At 32.6% G+C, this 18,895-nt stretch overlaps 1 protein-coding gene across 1 annotated transcript; it reads left to right on the top strand.

The window, feature by feature from the left end:
* The first annotated feature begins 34 nt into the window (after positions 1-34).
* On the top strand, positions 35-17,397 carry LOC134721250 (zinc finger protein 845-like). The gene is made up of 3 exons (XM_063584086.1): positions 35-119; positions 8,842-8,970; positions 10,595-17,397. The coding sequence occupies exon 3, from the start codon at positions 10,605-10,607 to the stop codon at positions 14,418-14,420; it is 3,816 nt and encodes a 1,271-aa protein (XP_063440156.1). The 5' UTR covers positions 35-119; positions 8,842-8,970; positions 10,595-10,604; the 3' UTR covers positions 14,421-17,397.
* Positions 17,398-18,895: the final 1,498 nt, after the last annotated feature.

Here is an 18,895-nt window from a genome sequence, read left to right as displayed (position 1 = left end):
TAAACCTGACCCGGAAATAAATATTATGCTGACTGCGCATCAATCTTTTGGAGCATTTCCTGTTATTGGATAACGATTGCTTTACAATTTAGCAAAACAGCTCAATAAGCACACTTAATGTACGTTTAAATTGAATGTTTTTGCATTGCTACACACCTCAAAAACTGAATGACAACTCTTGTTTTCAACAAAACAAGTCGAATTCGCCAGAAATTTTCATGCACGAGGTGCGCACTGGTGCCCTCCATAACAAGTATGGCGGGCGAGGTTGGCCAGTTTTGGTTAGGGAAATTATTGATGAAAAGTCGATAAATTTAAAACTGACTTTAAAGCTTAACACAGACTGATATATTTAAACCATGTTATCCCCCATTTATCATGTGATAATCTCGTACACGTCGTGCAATTTGTACTTGCACCCACTGAATACTCTAGAATTTAGACTTTAGTAGATAGGGGGAAAAAAGGGTGGGGGGGTCTGATATGGTACATGTTCCTGCTTATTGTTTGATGAGAATCTCATATCCCGCTTTTCGTTGCGATAAGAGAGCATGTAATTTCCAGTGTCCTGTCTGACTTCGTCTCCCGTTTTCACCCTTAATTATTGGACTCTCACATGTCTAGCTGTGAAAACGTAGCTCTTAAGGTGATTTTGATATTTGCGAACTATGGCAAAAAAAAAAATCAAAGGACAATAGAGCTACGTTTTCGCAGCTATCACATCACAAGCTTTACAAAAACTGGCCAAACCTGTGCCGCGCTTAGATCTCAATGAGACCTGATAGACAAATTTTTTTGGTCCCATTTTTATACGACCGCAAAATTTGAAAAAAAATTTCGTCGTACATTGCTATCACGTTGACTGCGTCGTCGTCAGAATAATTTAAGTTTTCGCACTCTAACTTTAGTAAAAGTGAATAGAAATCTATGAAAGAAGTAGGTCCGGTAAGGACTCATTTTGGCCTCAAATTTCAGTTTCATCTGATGAAAGATTTTGACCACTTTTTAAACACTTAAGTGTTCATTTCACTTGATTCAATTAGTTTATGACGTGAAAGATTTTAACTGATTAAGTCATTAAAAACGATCCGATTGAAGCTCAAATATGAAAAATCTCTCAAATATGCCAAAAACGTCACTTTTCAGATGGTTTTTGTCAAAAATGAAAGTGGCCACAGAGGTGTTCATCCACAACCTTTATATGTTATGTATCATCATAAAATACAACTTACATTGCAATATTAAGGATGAACACGAATGCTGCCACTTTCGTTTTACATGGAAACCGTCTCAAATTTAACTAAAATGATAGAATTTTGAAGATTTCAGTAATTTAGCATGACTTAATGGTACTACAACCCAATATATGTGCATTGTATTGTCAAAAACAGCCCATATGTATGTACATGATGTAGCAGAAGCATTCAACTGTCCAATAGCTATAGATAACTAAAAGTTTACATTTTAACAATTTTGTAAAACTGTTATAGTTTTGGGCCAAAAAAGGGGCCTTACTGGACCTACTCCTTTTAACACAAGGTTTATGACCACAAAAGGATGGTTGGGATTAATTTAGGGAGTTTTGATCCCAAGATTTTAGGAATTAGGGGCCAAAAAGGGCCCAAATAAGCATTTTCTTGTTTTTCGCACAGTAACTTAAGGTTGAGTGAATAGAAATCTATGAAATTTTGAAACAAGGTTTATGACCACAGAAGGAAGGTTGGGATTGATTTAGGGAGTTTTGGTTCTAACAGTTTAGGAATTAGGGGCCAAAAAGGGGTCCAAATAAGCATTTTTCTTGGTTTTCGCACCATAACTTTAGTATAAGTAAATAGAAATCTATGAAATTTAAACACAAGGTTTATGACCACAAAAGGAAGATTGGTATTGATTTTGGGAGTTTTGGTCCTAACAGTTTAGGAATTAGGGGCCAAAAAGGGGTCCAAATAAGCATTTTTCTTGGTTTTCGCACCATAACTTTAGTATAAACAATAGAAATCTATGAAATTTAAACACAAGGTTTGTGACCCTAAAAGGAAGGTTGGTATTGATTTTGGGAGTTTTTAGAAATAAGGGGCCCAAAGGGGCCAAAATTAAACTTTGTTTGATTGCATCAAAAATTTAATAATTGGGGTTCTTTGATATGCCGAATCTAACTGTGTCTGTAGATTCTTAATTTTTGGTCTACATTAAGGTCCAAAGGGTCCAAAATTAAACTTAGTTTGATTTTGACAAAAATTGAATCCTTGGGGTTCTTTGATATGCTGAATCTAAAAATGTACTTAGATTTTTGATTATGGGCCCAGTTTTCAAGTTGGTCCAAATCAGGATCTAAAATTATTATATTAAGTATTGTGCAATAGCAAGAAATTTTCAATTGCACAGTACTCAGCAATAACAAGAAATCTTCAATTGCACAGTATTGTGCAATAGCATGAAATTTTTAATTGTACAGTATTGCACAATAGCAAGTATTTTCAATTGCACAGTATTGCGCAATAGCAAGAAATATCTAATTGCACAATATTGTGCAATAGCAAGAATTTCAATTGGAGTTATCTTTCTTTGTCCAGAATAGGTAGTTGAATCAACTTAAATCATTGTTTTATACAATATACAATGTATATTCATTTTTACTACCAACTGATAAATTAAAACAATCTTTACCATTCACTGATAACAAGCACTTTTTTACATTTTAATAGTTTTTGATGTATTTAAATGAGTAAATATTGCAAACTCCATTAGTAATTTGAATTGAGATCAGTTTTTGAATTGGAGTTATCTTTCTTTGTCCAGAATAGGTAGTTGAATCAACTTAAATCATTGTTTTATACAATATACACTGTATATTCACTTTTACTACCAACTGATAAATTAAAACAATCATTACCATTCAGTGATAATTAGCACTTTTTTACATTTTAATATTTTATGATGTATTTAATTGAGTAATTATTGTTGCAATCTCCATTAGAAATTTGAATTGAGATCAGTTTTGGAATAAAGGATAGGGGGATGTGAAAAAAAAATTAGGGGGGGGGGGGTCAATTTTTCTCATTTGAAATTTCATAAATAAAAAAAAAGAAAATTTCTTCAAACATTCTTTTGAGAGGATTAATATTCAACAGCATAGTAAATTGCTCAAAGGCAAAACAAAAATTTTAAGTTCATTAGACCACATTCATGCTGTGTCAACTATTTAATCACAATCCAAATTTAGAGCTGAATCCAGCTTGAATGTTGTGTCCATACTTGCCCCAACCGTTCAGGGTTCAACCTCTGCGGTCGTTTAAAGCTGCGCCCTGCGGAGCATCTGGTTCACTGTTGCTATATATCCTAAAATTGTGCATTTACTGAGCATAGCTGTTTTGTGCTGTATTGCCATTAAGCACAGCAGGGGTAGAAAGGTGAAACTTGTAAAATGTGGCAGACCATAGAAACAGATTGAAACAGGTCACCTTTCAAAACATACTGCATATAAAGTTCAACTGTGCCAGCCAAGCAATGATAAAAAACTTGTGTGACAAGCTGCTTGACAAGTTTTTCAGCCTAAAAAGTAGAAAGATAGAGTTCTATATGGGCTAATGATGTTGTTCTTGTATAACCTGTGATTCAACGAATAAACACAATGTTTGATTAATATCTTTTATTAAAATATGCCCTTTTCATATTATCATATCGCGCGTTAAATGCACTTTTTCAGGATTGGCACCCTGCCTTTTTGAAATCCTAGCTGGAACACTGTCTATTTATTCTATAGCCCTTAAAAAAAACATTAAGGTATGCAATTGAAAGACAAATGTGTTAAATTTGAGCCACCTTTTTAGCTCACCTGGCCCAAAGGGCCATGTGAGCTTATGCCATCACTTGGCGTCCGTCATCGTCGTCTGTCGTCGTAAACTATTTCAAGAATCGCCTCCTCTGAAACTACTAGGCCAAATACTTCCAAACTTTAACTGAATGTTCCTTAGGGTATCTAGTTTATAAATTGTATCCAAAGTTTTGATCTATCAACTAACATGGTCGCCATTGCTAAAATGCAGTTTTTGGCTTATATCTCAAAAACGAAAGCATTTAGAGCAAATCTGACATCCGATTAAAATGTTCATTAGGTCTTGATCTATCAGCCCTGAAATTTTCAGATGAATCAAACAACCCATTGTTGGTTGCTGCCACTTAATTGGTAATTTTAAGGAAATTTTGCAGTTTTTGGTCATTTTCTTGAATATTATTATAGATAAAGATAAACTGTAAACAGCAAAAATAATCAGGAAAGTAAGATCTACAAATAAGTTAATATGACCAAAATTGTCAATTGACCCCTTAAGGGGTTATTGTCCTTTAATGACAATTTTTCACAATTTGTTCATCATATTTGCTAACTTTAAAAAAATCTTCTCCTCTAAAACTACATTGTACTCAACTAAATTCAACCAAACTTCAACTGAATGATCAGTAGGGTGTATAAAATAAAGTTTGTGTTTTATTTTCTATTTCGTCAAAAAACATGGCCGTCATGGCTAAAAATAGAACACAGGGTAAAATGCAGTTTTTGGCTTATATCTCAAAAACTCCAGCATTTAGAGCAAATAAGACAAGAAGTTAATGTATTTATTAGGTCAAGGTCTACCTGTCCTGAAATTTTCAGCCAAATTGGGTAACTGGTTTTTCAGGTATAATGCCCCTGAATTGATGATTTTAAAGAAATTTTGCAGTCTTTGGTTATTATCTTGAATATTATTATAGTCTATAGATACAGATAAACTGTTTATAGCAAAAATGTTAAGGAAGGTAAGATCTACAAATAAGTCAGTTTGACCAAAATTGTCAATTGACCCCTTAAGGAGTTATTGCCCTTTAAAGACTTTTTTCACAATTTACTGTTTTTTAACAGGTGGTTTTGTCTGTCAAATTATCCTGTCACCATACTTTTTGGTAATAAGATGTACAAACTTGCAGGAAATTGTACATGTATGCTTCTTAAAATTTGTGTAACCAGATACGAAATTTTAGGAAATGATTTAATCTTATGTTCCTTTATGATGTTTTATAAAAAATAATCCCCAAAAATGTATTTGCCTTCCTTAAGAAACCAACACTTCTTATGTAGATTTTTGTTCATACTATACTAATTTCCTTAGTAATTGTGAATCAAGGGGATATCAATATTTTTATTAAGAATCCTTAGAAAAAGTGTCAAGGACTTTTGAGGCTGGTTGTTTCGTTGGTAATCATACCACATTTCCTTTTTTTTTGTAAAGAATTCTTTGAAAACATTTATCTTGTAATTTTTTTGGGGTATTTTAAAAAATACAAACATTAAAAATATGCATCATGAATACAGTCATTACAGACTGAAAGAAGAAAGATGTCGTTTGAAAAAACTTTTAAAAAACACCTTTGCAACAACTATTGTCAGTTTGGACTTTTCTGGTGTTTTTGCTGATGAACCAACATTGCTACTGTTACTAGGAAAACTGACAATTAAGATAGAGTTGAGTGCACCTTTCTTGTACAGAATTCAAGTTCACAACCTCTGTGTTGACTTGCTGGTAATACTATGTACAGTAGTTTGACTTCTTAGACAACTCTGCCACCCAGTTCCCATAGGTGCTTTAATGAATTAACCCTACATGTATATAAGAAAATTTAGACAACTACTGTAGTGAGTTGTTGCCCTTGTTTATTTTAGATTTATTTAAGAATTTTTTTCTCTGATCCTGAAAAATTTGATGGATAAAACCTAAGCAAAAATAAACAACTATACAAGAACTATAAAAATGCTATTATGTTCAATGCTAATTAAATCATTATAGGAGTAATTGCCCTTGTTTAGATTTTTTTTATCTTTTTGTTTATGATCTCAAAACCTCAATTATATAAATAAAATGTAAACAGCATGAGTTTATGACACATAAATGACAATTTTTACCAATTTTAGTGTTTTAACTTATTATCTTGAAATTCTATTAGTTAGACATGATAGACAGTAGCTGTAAAACAGAAATACATTATACATGATCTAAAAAAATCCAAACTGAATAAAAACATTAATTGACCCATAAATAACAATATGGATTAATTTAAGTGTTTCTACCTATTAATATTGTGAGTATAGCAAAACCATTTCAGCAATACATTACAAGATCTCTAAAAAAACATCAATACAATGAACTAGTTATTCAACTTATTGCTCTTAAAAAACAAATTTTACCTATTTTGCATATGTATTACATGTATCTTGAAAACTTTAATTGATATATTGTTTACAGATAGTGCAAAAGGATCAGCAATATTAAAATTTAGATCTAAGAAAAACACATCAATCGACTTCTTAAAGTTATCATTGCCATAAACTGACAATTTAAATGAGTTTGCCTTTAACTTTTGAAAAATAAAAAGAATCTAAAATAAAAACAGCAAAAATTTCAAGTGATGCATGATGTACAAAAATGCAAATCAGAAGACTTCACTCATAAATGATGATTTTTACCAAGTTTTGACAAATTTATTTTGAAAACTTTAAAAGAAAGGCCAAACAAAAACAAAGAAATTACCTGATAGTGATATATATTTCACCAAATGCTTAAATTTTATAAGAACCATCCTGGACTTTTTGTATTGCACTTAAATGACAATTCTTTACCAATATAAGCATTTTGTCTGGGTTTTTATAATTTTTCAATGGGAAAAACTGTAAACAGCAAAAAAGAAAGGTTTAAAAATTAGTTACATGACCAAAAGTGTTGGAGTTATTGCCCTTTAAAGAATGATTATTCTTACCTGCATTTCTGGTTTGAAACATCTTCACTTTTGGAACTTCTAAACAAATTAAACTTATTTCAACATGAATCATCCTTGATCTGTTACTGAATTTTTGTGCATTTATTATATTCTTGTCTAATCAACTAGCTCAGACTGCAAAAAAAAAAGGGTGGGGTCACAATGTCAATAAATGTTTTTACTCTTTTGATAATTGGTACAATGTAGATGTGAAAACTGACATTGTTGTGACACCCAGTGTTTTCAACAAAATTATCAAAAAGTGCATTACATTTATATATGGTTAATTCTATTCAGATACATGTAGCTAGCTCAATGATACAAGTTTGATAATAAGAAAAAAGAGTACCATAATACATAGGTCCAAGATTCAAGTTTCAAGATTTATTGATAACGCAGCAGTTAGTCACTTAGATTCATAAATGTGTTACATGATGTCAAAGGCCAGAGGAAAGCATTTAAGTGACCAGATCTAAAACCCTGGTCCACCTGACTTTGACCTCATTTTCATGGTTTGGCAATAGACATTTGTGTTTTCATGATAAGGACAGTCTCTCAGAAACCATGAATTATAATAGACCAGCTTGCATATAATGTACGTGATCTGTGAATGTTGTAATGTTGGTTTTAATGAAGATTTCTGTCTGCCAGGATTCATCTGACCTTGTCACCCTGGCCTAACTTTATTTTTCATCGGTCAACATTTCGTTTTTTTATTAGGTCTATTTCTCCGATTCATTTGGTATGTAGGATGATTGTAAGAGGTAACTGTCTAACTCCTTTTCATGGATCATTGATAATGGTCAGTGTATGTGAAATTTTCAGTAAGAGCTTACTTTTACAAATTGGAACTTGGACAAAAAGTTGTCTTGTTGACACTCATAATACTACATCTTCTTATATCTATTGAAATAAGACTTTCAGCATAAACAGTAACATAGAAAATTCTCATAGACTTTGGTATAAAGATTTGACCCACAAAAATGTTAAATATATTTTACATACTAGTTTTATAATTACACCTTTACATAGGAACTGTTTTAGTTTAAATATGTACTCTTTGTATGTCCTTTTAATTGTGTGCGAGCGTGATGCGGTGGTAATTACAGTTACATTTTACAAAAGTCTATTCCAATAATTTTTCAAAGAATTCCACTCAAACCTGTGATAGGGCCCTTCTAAAACATGCAGTTAGGTGAATGTTTCTTCTGCTCTGTGACTTTAAGATGAAAAACCGCAATAAAAGTCTTGTTGTTTTGCTATTAATAGTTTTTATTTGCTGTGCATGTACTGATTTGTATTTCCTAGATGATTACACAATATCCTATTTTATTACTAGATTTGATTGATTTGTGTGTTACATTTGTAATAACAAATAATGCAATTAGATGTAGGGCCATAATAAATAAAGGTTTGTTTGCCCAAACGCTACCTACCCAGAAAAAAGCTGCCTACTCAAATTCTTTTATTGTCCTGATTTGAAGAAGTTTTTTTTATTCAAATAGGCATGAAGACTTATAAACATCTGATACTTCAATTTCTTTTTTTTGAAAAAAGAAAAAGAAAATGCCTACCTACCTACCCACTGTCTCAACCTTTGGGTAGGGTTTGGGCAAATCAAAATATTTTTTAAGTGTAGCCTAAATAAACTTATTGCCTACATTTTCTTGCTTATGCACTTTATTAGGAGTTTTGATGACATTCCTATAATGTTTTTGTAAAAACAAATGGAGAACAAGATATTCTTAGAAGTCATAACTAATCTTTAGTCTAGTTTTACATTTTGCAAGATGCAGAAGTTGGGACTAACACAACATTGGTTTTAAAAGGTGAAAAATTTAATTGAGAAAACAGCATATTTACATGTTTTCCATTAACATGATTAATATTAATACTTGTAATTGAAGATGCAGAAAATGGACATGACTAGTAGCTTGGTTATTTGCTCTTAAAACTAAGTTAGCTGTAAGAAAAACCAGTAGTTAGTCATGCAAACTAATTAGTCATTGTCATTATTTATATAAGTATATTATTATTATTTTTGTCTTTTTTCAGACGTAATTGTGATGGACACGACAAGTATTGATGATGTGGATGATTGACCTCTACCTTTGGCTTTGACCTTTTGCATCAGCGTTGTCGTAACTACCACTAACTCTGACAAACTTGACAGTTCCTTAAAGAGTGAGTGATTGTTTGTCACATTGAGTAATGGTTGTCATTCTGCAAGGGCTTAAGCGAAAATCTGTCAAACAAATAGCTTCTTTACATTGACAAAGACTGAAGGATATATATATTTTTTGTTCTTAACTAACTCGCATTAGTATGAGGATCTTCATGGGTTATAAATTATTTAGAAAACTAGGATGAAGGGTTAAGAAACTTAAGGAGATGTATAAGTACACAACAATATATCTATGATTCTGATAGCAGTGATACATGTTTTTTGCAAACTTTATACATGACAAGATAATTTTGTCAAGATTAGATAATTTAATCAATAATTCAGGGAGGGAGAATAGTCTGGCATTTGGGGCAAAAATATGTGTTGTGGTAATGCTGTATTGAAATGAAACACAGTGAAAACTATGAAAGTTTTTAAAAAAAATTGTCAGGTCAATTTCATGTATATTTTAATTTCAATTTAAAATTTATTATTTTCTTTTTTTTCTAATGTTACTTTATATATAATTATAATAATTAAAATACCATTGAATGAATATGTTATTCATCAATAAAAATCAGTAAGCATTTGCATACATCATTTGTTCAAGGGGAGACAACTCTAGAAACTTAAAGTAGAGAAAATTGAAACAAGAATTATTGTTAGATCACAAGCAAAACAATGTTTCCTAAGGTTACACTTTTTGAACAGAAGTGGAACAATTGTTGAAGAACTTTAAATTTTACTATCTGAAATGTTAATATTTTATGGTTTCCTCAGTATGAACATGAGGCTCACTGACTTTTTCATCATTTTAAATGAGCAACTCACAGAGCATCTATCCATATGCTGTTCCAGAATAGAAAATATATATTTTATGGTAATCTGAAAAAATCAGTTTTGTCAAAAAATCAGTTTCATTATTTTGGATATTTATCATTTTATCTTAATTTAAATTTCACTAGCATTTTTTTGATTTATATTGCTGTCTGTAAGAAATTGTCAGATAACATTTACCATTAGTTTTCTGAAGTTTGAAAATGGATGAAAGTTGCCTTTAAAAATCTTTTTTGTTCATTCTGATGAAGAAAAAAAAAGTTTATCCAGAAAGTTTTATTTTTTTATTCACTAATTTCTTTAAAAAAATACTGAAAAAATATGGAAGGATGTATGTTAAATGCCAGGTTTTTCCCCTCGAATTTGAAAACAATGAAATCAAGTGTTTCTAAATTATGTTAATTTCATTTAATATAATTTATAAATGAGCAGGTTAATGTAGTCATGACACATTTTTACAGTAAGGTCACCTATGAAGTCACTATGAGTATGACTCATAAAACAAGGTGAAATTAATGCAATGGTATTGAACCTAAAATCACCATTTCACACAAAGATTTTGTTCTAAATATATATTTCCAACCCCTTTTCCTGAAAAAATCTGCATACTCAAAAACACTCTTGTAATGGTTGTTTATGCAGAGTATTGCTTTTTACAGATTTTTATTAAGTTCAAAATTAGAAAATATACAGATGCTGTTTAAACAAGGCAAAAGAAACGTGTGAAGGGAAATAACCTGCATTGAATCGCATTCATAAAAGTGGCATTGTTGCAATATTTATACTGATTTTTTTTTTTCATTTCAGATTTGAAGCCATGGACGAAGATGATGATATGCACATTTGTTTGGTCTGTCAGGCGACAGTGGTAGGACTAATAAATTACGTCAATCACAAAAAGTATGAATGTCCTGGAAGAAAAAATGCAGACAAAGGCGTGAAGACGGCCAAACCAGTGCAAGCTGTATCCCAACCTACATACACACAAGGGGAGCCAGCTACTCAATCTTTCATGCAGTTATTATCACCTACTGATAGTCAGTACTCACAATCTCCCATGTTTGCTAGTCACATAGATAGTCCAGCACAAATTACTACCAGTCAACAATTTGCTCAGTCGCCATTGCATACTACTAGCCAATTGTTTTCTGTGAGCTCTTCTCCAAGCCATGGAGTAGGTTACACAACTCAAATCTCATTTAGCGATGAAATTGGCCCTGTGATGTCATTACAACAAAATACTGATCTTCCGTCACCTCCTGCATCAGGGATGAATCATAACGATAAAGTGTCAACATCCCAGGCTTCAATCGAAATTTCACCAATCCAGACCAACAGGTTAAGCAGCTCACCGTCACAAGGAAGACAGCCACTGACAGTTGACCCCAACGAGCAGTATTTAACACTTCCATCAGGAGGTTTTAGTCCATCTGGAAACGTCATGAATCCAAATGTTGTCATGAGCCCAGAAGGGTCTGATTTCTTTTCTTCTTTAGCATTACAAAAGAAAAGTGAAAAAGTAGAAACACACCAGAATGAAAACAAGGATAGTTTGACCGCTGACTTACCAATAGCTAACATTCTCAATAGTTTGGACTTGTATGATGAAGATTTAGATTTTGTGTTTGCAGACGACAACTTTCTGCAAGATGCTTTCACTGACGAATCTGATGACGACAGTTTTCCTCCACCCAATCATACTCATGGAAAGTGGAAACCAGGAGAGGGGCCGTCACATCACTCTAAAGTGTTATGGCAGCCAGGTAGAAGACCAATGCATCCATCAAAAGGGAAATGGAGGCCTGGTGAAATGCCTGGAAAGGCAAAAGGCAAGTTAAAGTCTCATATCCTGGCAAGACAGCAAGAAAATGCTAAAGAAGAAGAAGAGAAAAATCAAACAAGGGTAGCCTATAAGAAAAGAAATGAATATAAATGCCAGTATTGTGACATAACATTTTCAAATCGGTTTGTTTTTTCAAGCCATTGCCAGAAACCAGAACATAAGAGAAATGTTTCAAACTACGATAGAATAGAAGAGGCTGTCAAGAGTCTTGATGTGATAGAATGGAAAAATGATACCAATGAAAATAATAAAAAAATTAAACTTGACAACGAAATAAAAGAAGAAAGATCGAGTCCGGATAATGACAATAGGGAAGCTTTGGATGAAAATAAATCTGTAGAACTCGAAAAACCAAGTAGTGAAGTAGAAAAGAAGAAACATGAACCTCCTGTTTATATTTGTTCTGTCTGTGACAAAAAGTTCGATAGCAAGTACACAATGGCACGTCATCTTCTGTCGACTTACCACAAAAATCGTATAACAGGAAATCCAGATACCATCAAAGTTTTAGAACAATATCACAAATATATAGTCTGGCTTAGCCCTTACCAATGTACAATTTGTCAGTTTTATTTCAATAGGAATGATGATTTCATGGAACATTTGAAGTCTGAGGATCATAAATTACAGTGTGAGGGTCTCGATGGTGAAATTATGTGCAGCACTTGTAAATTTAGTTGCCATGACAATGGCTCTTTACTTCGTCATATTGAGAATAATGGCATCCATAAGCAAGCTGCAAAGAAGGGAAATAAGCCATGTATAATCAAGGAAAAGAATTATGATACTGTTTGTAAATATTGCAAGAAGAGATTGCATTCTAAATTACATATGAAAAGACACATGCGTTCCCAACATTTCAAAGAATATGCTGAATATGAATCAACATGCAAATTATGCGACAAATTTTTCTTCGATACTTACACATACAAACGTCACATGGCCACGGGTCAGCATAAATTACGAGCAGAACAAAGACAGGCATCAGGAAATGCTGCTAAGGAAGAAAAGCCAGAGGTCTTCAATGAAGGAGTTAACAGGACCAGAATTAATCGGAAAGTTGAAAAGCCGTATAAATTGGCGAAAAAGAATACCAAGAGTATAAATAAAAGCTTCAAATGTGAATATTGCGACTTTGTTGCGTCACAGTACAATGAGCTGAGGCCGCACTACATGGAAAGCCATGCAAACCATGTGTTCGTTTGTGAATTGTGTGATTTAACTTTTATAACGGAGAAAGCACGAAAAGTTCACTTTGCTGGAATCAAACATCAAACAAACTTGAGAAAATCTGAAGGAAATCCCGAATCATTGATTCTTCAGTGTGATTATTGTGATAGAAGATTTGAAGATGAAAAATTGAAATTGTTTCATACAGAAGTTTACCATTTACATCCTAATTCAGAAGAATCTTTGAAAGACAAACTAGGTCGCGGTGATGTGACAACTTTGATGTATCGTGACTTCCTGTCAACAATTGATCAAGTAGAAGATGAAAGAATTCAGTGTCTGGAATGTCCGAAGACCATTATGAAGGACTATATCCTAGAACATTTACGATCACATTCAGGGGATAAGCCATATAAATGTCGTTATTGCAGTTCAGGTTTTGCTGCACCACTTTCTCTTAGAAGACATTTAATGTCACATGTAGGTTTGGCAGACAGAAAATGTGAAATTTGTGGTAAAGAGTTCAAGAAATATGGTTCTTATAGAGAACATATGACAAAACACTGTCTTGAAGAGAACAACGCTAGCAAACTTATTTGTGATGTCTGTGGACAGGAATTTCTATTACAAAAACAATTGACTACACATATGAGAAGACACGGAGAGAAGAAATTCAAGTGTACCTATGAAGGATGCCGTTGGGCATTCTATTTATACAATGAACTTAAAGCTCATTATAGGTCACATACTGGCGAGAGAGCTTATCTTTGCGACATTTGTGGATATGCTGCTGGAACAAAAAATCGTCTAAACCGTCACCATCACACACATACGGGAGAAAGAGCTCACCACTGTGAATATTGTAATTACAAGGCTGGAACACGAACACATCTACGAAGACACATGAGAATACATATAGGTTCTAAACCATACAAATGCCCTTATTGCCCTTATTCTTGCAATACACATGAGAACATCAGGAAACATATATCCAAAACTAAGAAACATGCAGGACTGCCAATCTATCCCTGTAAATTTTGTGATTATGGCACGAGTAATACAGTTGATTTCCGTTTTCACTTGGAGCAGAAACATAAAGGAGAATTCAATTTTAAAGCAAGTGATGGATTAGCTATCATTGCTGGATTGTACAAAAAGGATGATGATCCGGCCAAACCTTTAGAAGGAACAGAAATATTTCAGGTACGAGAGAGAAAGATCAAAACTGAAAGGCAGCCTCGTCAAAAACAAAAGAAACAACCTATCCATTTTGTGGACACAAAATATGATATCCCCGAAGAAAACAAGATTGAAGTAGCTCAGTATCAGGTGAATAATGAAGATTTCCACAATCAGACAGAGATTGTAGATGTTCATGTTACACATGAGCAGTGGCCAGCTTATACGACACAGGCAAAAATCACACCAATTTCATCAGACATGCAGTCCTACCAGAATGTAATTGAACCAAGTTATTCTGGACAGATATCTTCTGTTGGATATTTTATGCCCGTGACAACTCCCTCAAATACTGTCACCGTAGAAAGTTCGTTGATTCCACAACCTCCAGCCTTACAAGTTGATGTTGTAGCTAATGGTATTAAATTTCACTATGATTAAAGAAAGAAAAAAATTCTAATAACAGAACATTCAAGAAAAAAGTGTGGGATGAAAAAGGAATAAAAACAGTGATTTTTTTAAAATTTTATAAATTGAAAATCACATGTTTCATGTATTTTGGGGTATCATTTGTTTTAGCCAGAAATCATGTTCAAGTTTGCCTGTATTTTTTGTTTGTTTGGTTGGTTTTTTGATGTTTGATTTTTGACTATTTTTGTTTATAATATTTTGTTGATTTTTGTTTTTGTATTTCAGAACAAGCCCTAGTCCATGAAATACATGTTCAAATAATGACGAAAAGTATTGTCTATTATGTTGTTGGTGATCACCTTAGCATTGACAGGTTTAAGCATTTTTTGGAAAAAATAAATTGTCACTCAATTCTATTACAATTGGTGCTGTAGTATATTAAAGAGATAAAATTACTTACCAGTGTAATCAAATGAGTATTTTTAAAAAAGATTTAAGAAAATAAGAGATCATTTTATTATTTAACAAACTGTGATTAGGTTTATTATTTTCTATTGAATATGCATTTCATGGAACAGAGGTAATATTACAGACTGTTAAACATACATGAGGGAAACATATTTATATCAAGCCTAAGAAATGATGGGGACAAAAAAAATCTCATTCTTATTTCAGTACAATATTTATAACGCATGATAATTTTTTTATCTTATGCATGTTTTTTTAAAGAGCCCCTGAGTGATAGGCAATGAGAATTTAGAAATAGCTCCAATGGGTAAAACCTGAGTGAAGTCTCTGATGTATGTTTGAATTTAACACTAAACCCAAAAATCTGATATTTTAATATTTTTATATTGATTCATTCACACAATATGAAAAATAATTTCTTTATAATAAAAAAAAATTGGTGACTACAATTATTAATTATGCTGGTTAATATGCTTGAAAATTATATTTTTGCAAAATCTTTATATTTTTGATTGAAAGATGTGAGTTGTAAATTTAATTTATTTTGAATCAATTTCAAAGGGCATTGTAGGCTAGAAAGCATTTATTGTGTTTATAAGGTGCTATGATCTATAATTAGTAGCTATAGGTTTATCCAAGATAATAATTATCTTTGGTAAAAACTTAAGACAACAAGTAATGCTATGTTTGCTTTATGCAGGTTTCTCACTTAGATGAGTCTATTAGACAGACTCTTGAAAGTTCAAATAGACTTTATTCTGCTCTGTGTTGAAGGCCTATAATGGTTTACTTTTATAAATTGTTATTTAGATGGAGAGTTTTCTCATTGGCACTCACACCACATCTTCCTATTTCTACTTATAACTTACTTCAAAGGTAAGTCTAAAATTCAAACAATATAAAAATAAGGAGATGTGGTATGATTGCCAATGAGAGAATTACCCACTACACATCAAATTAAGTGGGATGAAAGCTGTTATAGGCAACGTCACAATCTTTGACAATGACGAAAACTGGTATAAAGTGTAGTCTGCTATAAAAGGCCCTAAAATTAAGGTTTTTTTAGCATTGTGACTTTGATCATGTTGATATAAGCTTTGTCAGAACTTAACACTGGTTATGGCCAGAAATCCTCCAAACAAAAGTCTTGGTACAAGAACAAATTGTGGTGAGGTTTAACCAGTTTTATGGCTGCAATACACCACATTTATTTCAGACCATATGTATTGAAAGTAAAACACACACACATTAAAGTCTACATTCCAACTACCAACAGGATGACCACTGACTCGATAAAAAACAAATGGCAGTTCAGAGGCTGATTAAGAGGGGGGGCCCCCTTTTCTGGGAAAAAAATGGTTGATTATATAGGGAATCACTGAAGCATGACCGGAGTTGGCCCCCTCTTAGGCAGTCAGTGGGCTCCCTCTTATAAAAATTCTGGATCTGCCACTAGACTAGGCACATACACATAGTTTATTGTAGGATCAAAATGAGCTAGCTATGATGGGAATGTCTGTTCATTTATTTATCCATCTACCAACATTTTGTCTTTGCAAATTTTATGGATGAAACAAAATATTTTGCAACTTATTGCATTCTGCACATATTTTCATAGTTTTTTCCAATAAATGTACATGCTTCATACACATAAAAAAATAAAATGATATAGAATGAAAACTTTTTTGCCATTCTGATATTCAGAGTTGCTTGCATAAATGATATACTATCAATGTAATTCAGTTGATGGACCAAGTGTTGTTTTTTTTCTATTTAATGTATATTAATTTATAGTTTCATTTGAAAAGTTTACTTCATCTGATTAGTGAAAATTATGCTCTTTTGTTATTAGTTTAGATTATTAATGGAATCATGTTATTGTAAAAGACCTGACTCTTTTAAAGTTGCAATTTGGTCAAAAACTTTGGTTTAAGTAAACACCATTCTTGTGTTAAGGTGCAGTGTCCTTTCTTTCCTATGATGAGCAACTGTGGTTGAAAAATATGATGCTATATTGGCAAATAATGTTCTTTTTAAATGGTAATTAGCAAAAAAAAACAACTATTTCCAAACTTTATTTTCTTAATGGCAAGCTTAAGGATACCATTTATATTGGTGATTTAATAAACCTGCTGGGCTATTTTATATGAATGCATGTAGCAATTTCTTGCTTCTTGATAATGATATTGTGTTATTATTATATGAGTTTATTATAAATGTATTATTTTGCTAACATTTTTTGTGAATTATTTGAACACCATGAGGGCTTTGCGTTTTGTGTATAGGTGAAATACAACATCTACATCTTGCACAGTGTGCTGCATTCCAACACTTAGCGTCAATGTACAAATCTGTAGACCATTAAATAGTCTCCTTGTTAAAACCTGTAAGTTTCTTTTGTTATCATGTATAAAAATCTCTTATTATTAGAAGATTTAATTTGAGACCCATAAAGTACCTCATTTTTGGGGGAAACTATGATTTCTTTATTTAAGTTTAAATTATAAAACCATAATATTAAATGACAGAAAGATATATATGAATTAGTTGAAATTAATAATGATTTAAATCAAGGCGCTATAAACTGCACAATAAAAATATTCAAAAATGAATTTATAATTCTTGAACATGGAGATAAGATGAGAGCGATCTATAGTTGTGTTTTTGTCGAGCCTGCAACTTTTGTTGCAGAAAGCTCGACATAGGGATAGTGATCCGGCGGCTACGGCGGTGGCTACGGCGGCAGCGGTGTTAGCTCACTTCTTAAAAGCTTTATGTTTTAGAAGGTAGAAGACCTGGATGCTTCATACTTTGTATATAGATGCCTCATGTTACGAAGTTTCCGTCAGTCACATGTCCAATGTCCTTGACCTCATTTTCATGGTTCAGTGACCACTTGAAAAAAAAGTTAAGATTTTTTGTAATGTTGAATTCTCTCTTATTATTAGTGATATGATTACTATATTTGGTATGTGCGTACCTTGCAAGGTCCTCATGCCTGTCAGACAGTTTTCACTTGACCTCGACCTCATTTCATGGCTCAGTGAGCAAGGTTAAGTTTTGGTGGTCAAGTCCATATCTCAGATATTATAAGCATTAGGGCTAGTATATTCGGTGTATGGAAGGACTGTAAGGAGTACATGTCCAACTGGCAGATGTCATCTGACCTTGACCTCATTTTCATGGTTCAGTGGTTATAGTTAAGTTTTTGTGTTTTGGTCTGTTTTTCTTATACTATATGCAATAGGTCTACTATAATTGGTGTATGGAATGATTGTAAGGTGTACATGTCTAGCTGACAGGTGTCATCTGACCTTGACCTCATTTTCATGGTTCAGTGGCCAAAGTTAAGTTTTTAGTTTTGGTCTATTTTTCTAACACTTTATGCATTAGGTCAACTATATTTGTTGTATGGAAATATTTTATGATCTATATGTCGGTCGCGCAGGTTTTATTTGACCTTGACCTCATTTTCACGGCCCATTGCTAACTTTTAAGTGTTTGTGTTTTGGTCTGTTTTTCTTTATTTATAAGCAATAAGTCAACTATATTTGTTGTATTGAAGAATTGTTAGCTGTACATGTTTGTCTGGCATGGTTTATTTGACCTTGACCTCATTTTCATGGTTCATTGATCAATGTTTCATTTTTTTGGTTAATGTGAGTTTATGTGACAGTTGAAATAAAGCTTTATATTTAGGTCTATCAAGATAGTATCAAGGATTAGTAAAGAAGGCGAGACATTTCAGTGTGTGCACTCTTGTTATATAATACATATACATGGTGTACATATGATGTATATTCATGTAATATTTGCCACTGGATAGTACACACCTTTTTTATCATAATAACATTATGTATAAATGAGGAGATGTGGTACGATTGGTAATGAGACAACTACATATCAGAGTAGTATGGTTTGTTGTGGGTCATCATGTACCGAGTTGGCATCATTGCCTCGTATTTGCTTTGATACAAAGTTGCTTTCTCCTTTGTTCGTTTGAAGCACTGGGTATTCAGTGGGTTACTACTTCATAT

The sequence above is a fragment of the Mytilus trossulus genome, chromosome 6 (assembly GCF_036588685.1).
Source record: "Mytilus trossulus isolate FHL-02 chromosome 6, PNRI_Mtr1.1.1.hap1, whole genome shotgun sequence".
NCBI lineage: Eukaryota > Metazoa > Mollusca > Bivalvia > Mytilida > Mytilidae > Mytilus > Mytilus trossulus.
The sequence above is the reverse complement of the archived record's forward strand: the minus strand, read 5'-3'. Positions and strand labels throughout refer to the sequence as shown.

Coding starts and splice junctions, on each gene's coding strand:
- LOC134721250 (XM_063584086.1), top strand. CDS start 10,605: ATGGACGAAGATGATGATATGCACATTTGTTTGGTCTGTCAGGCGACA.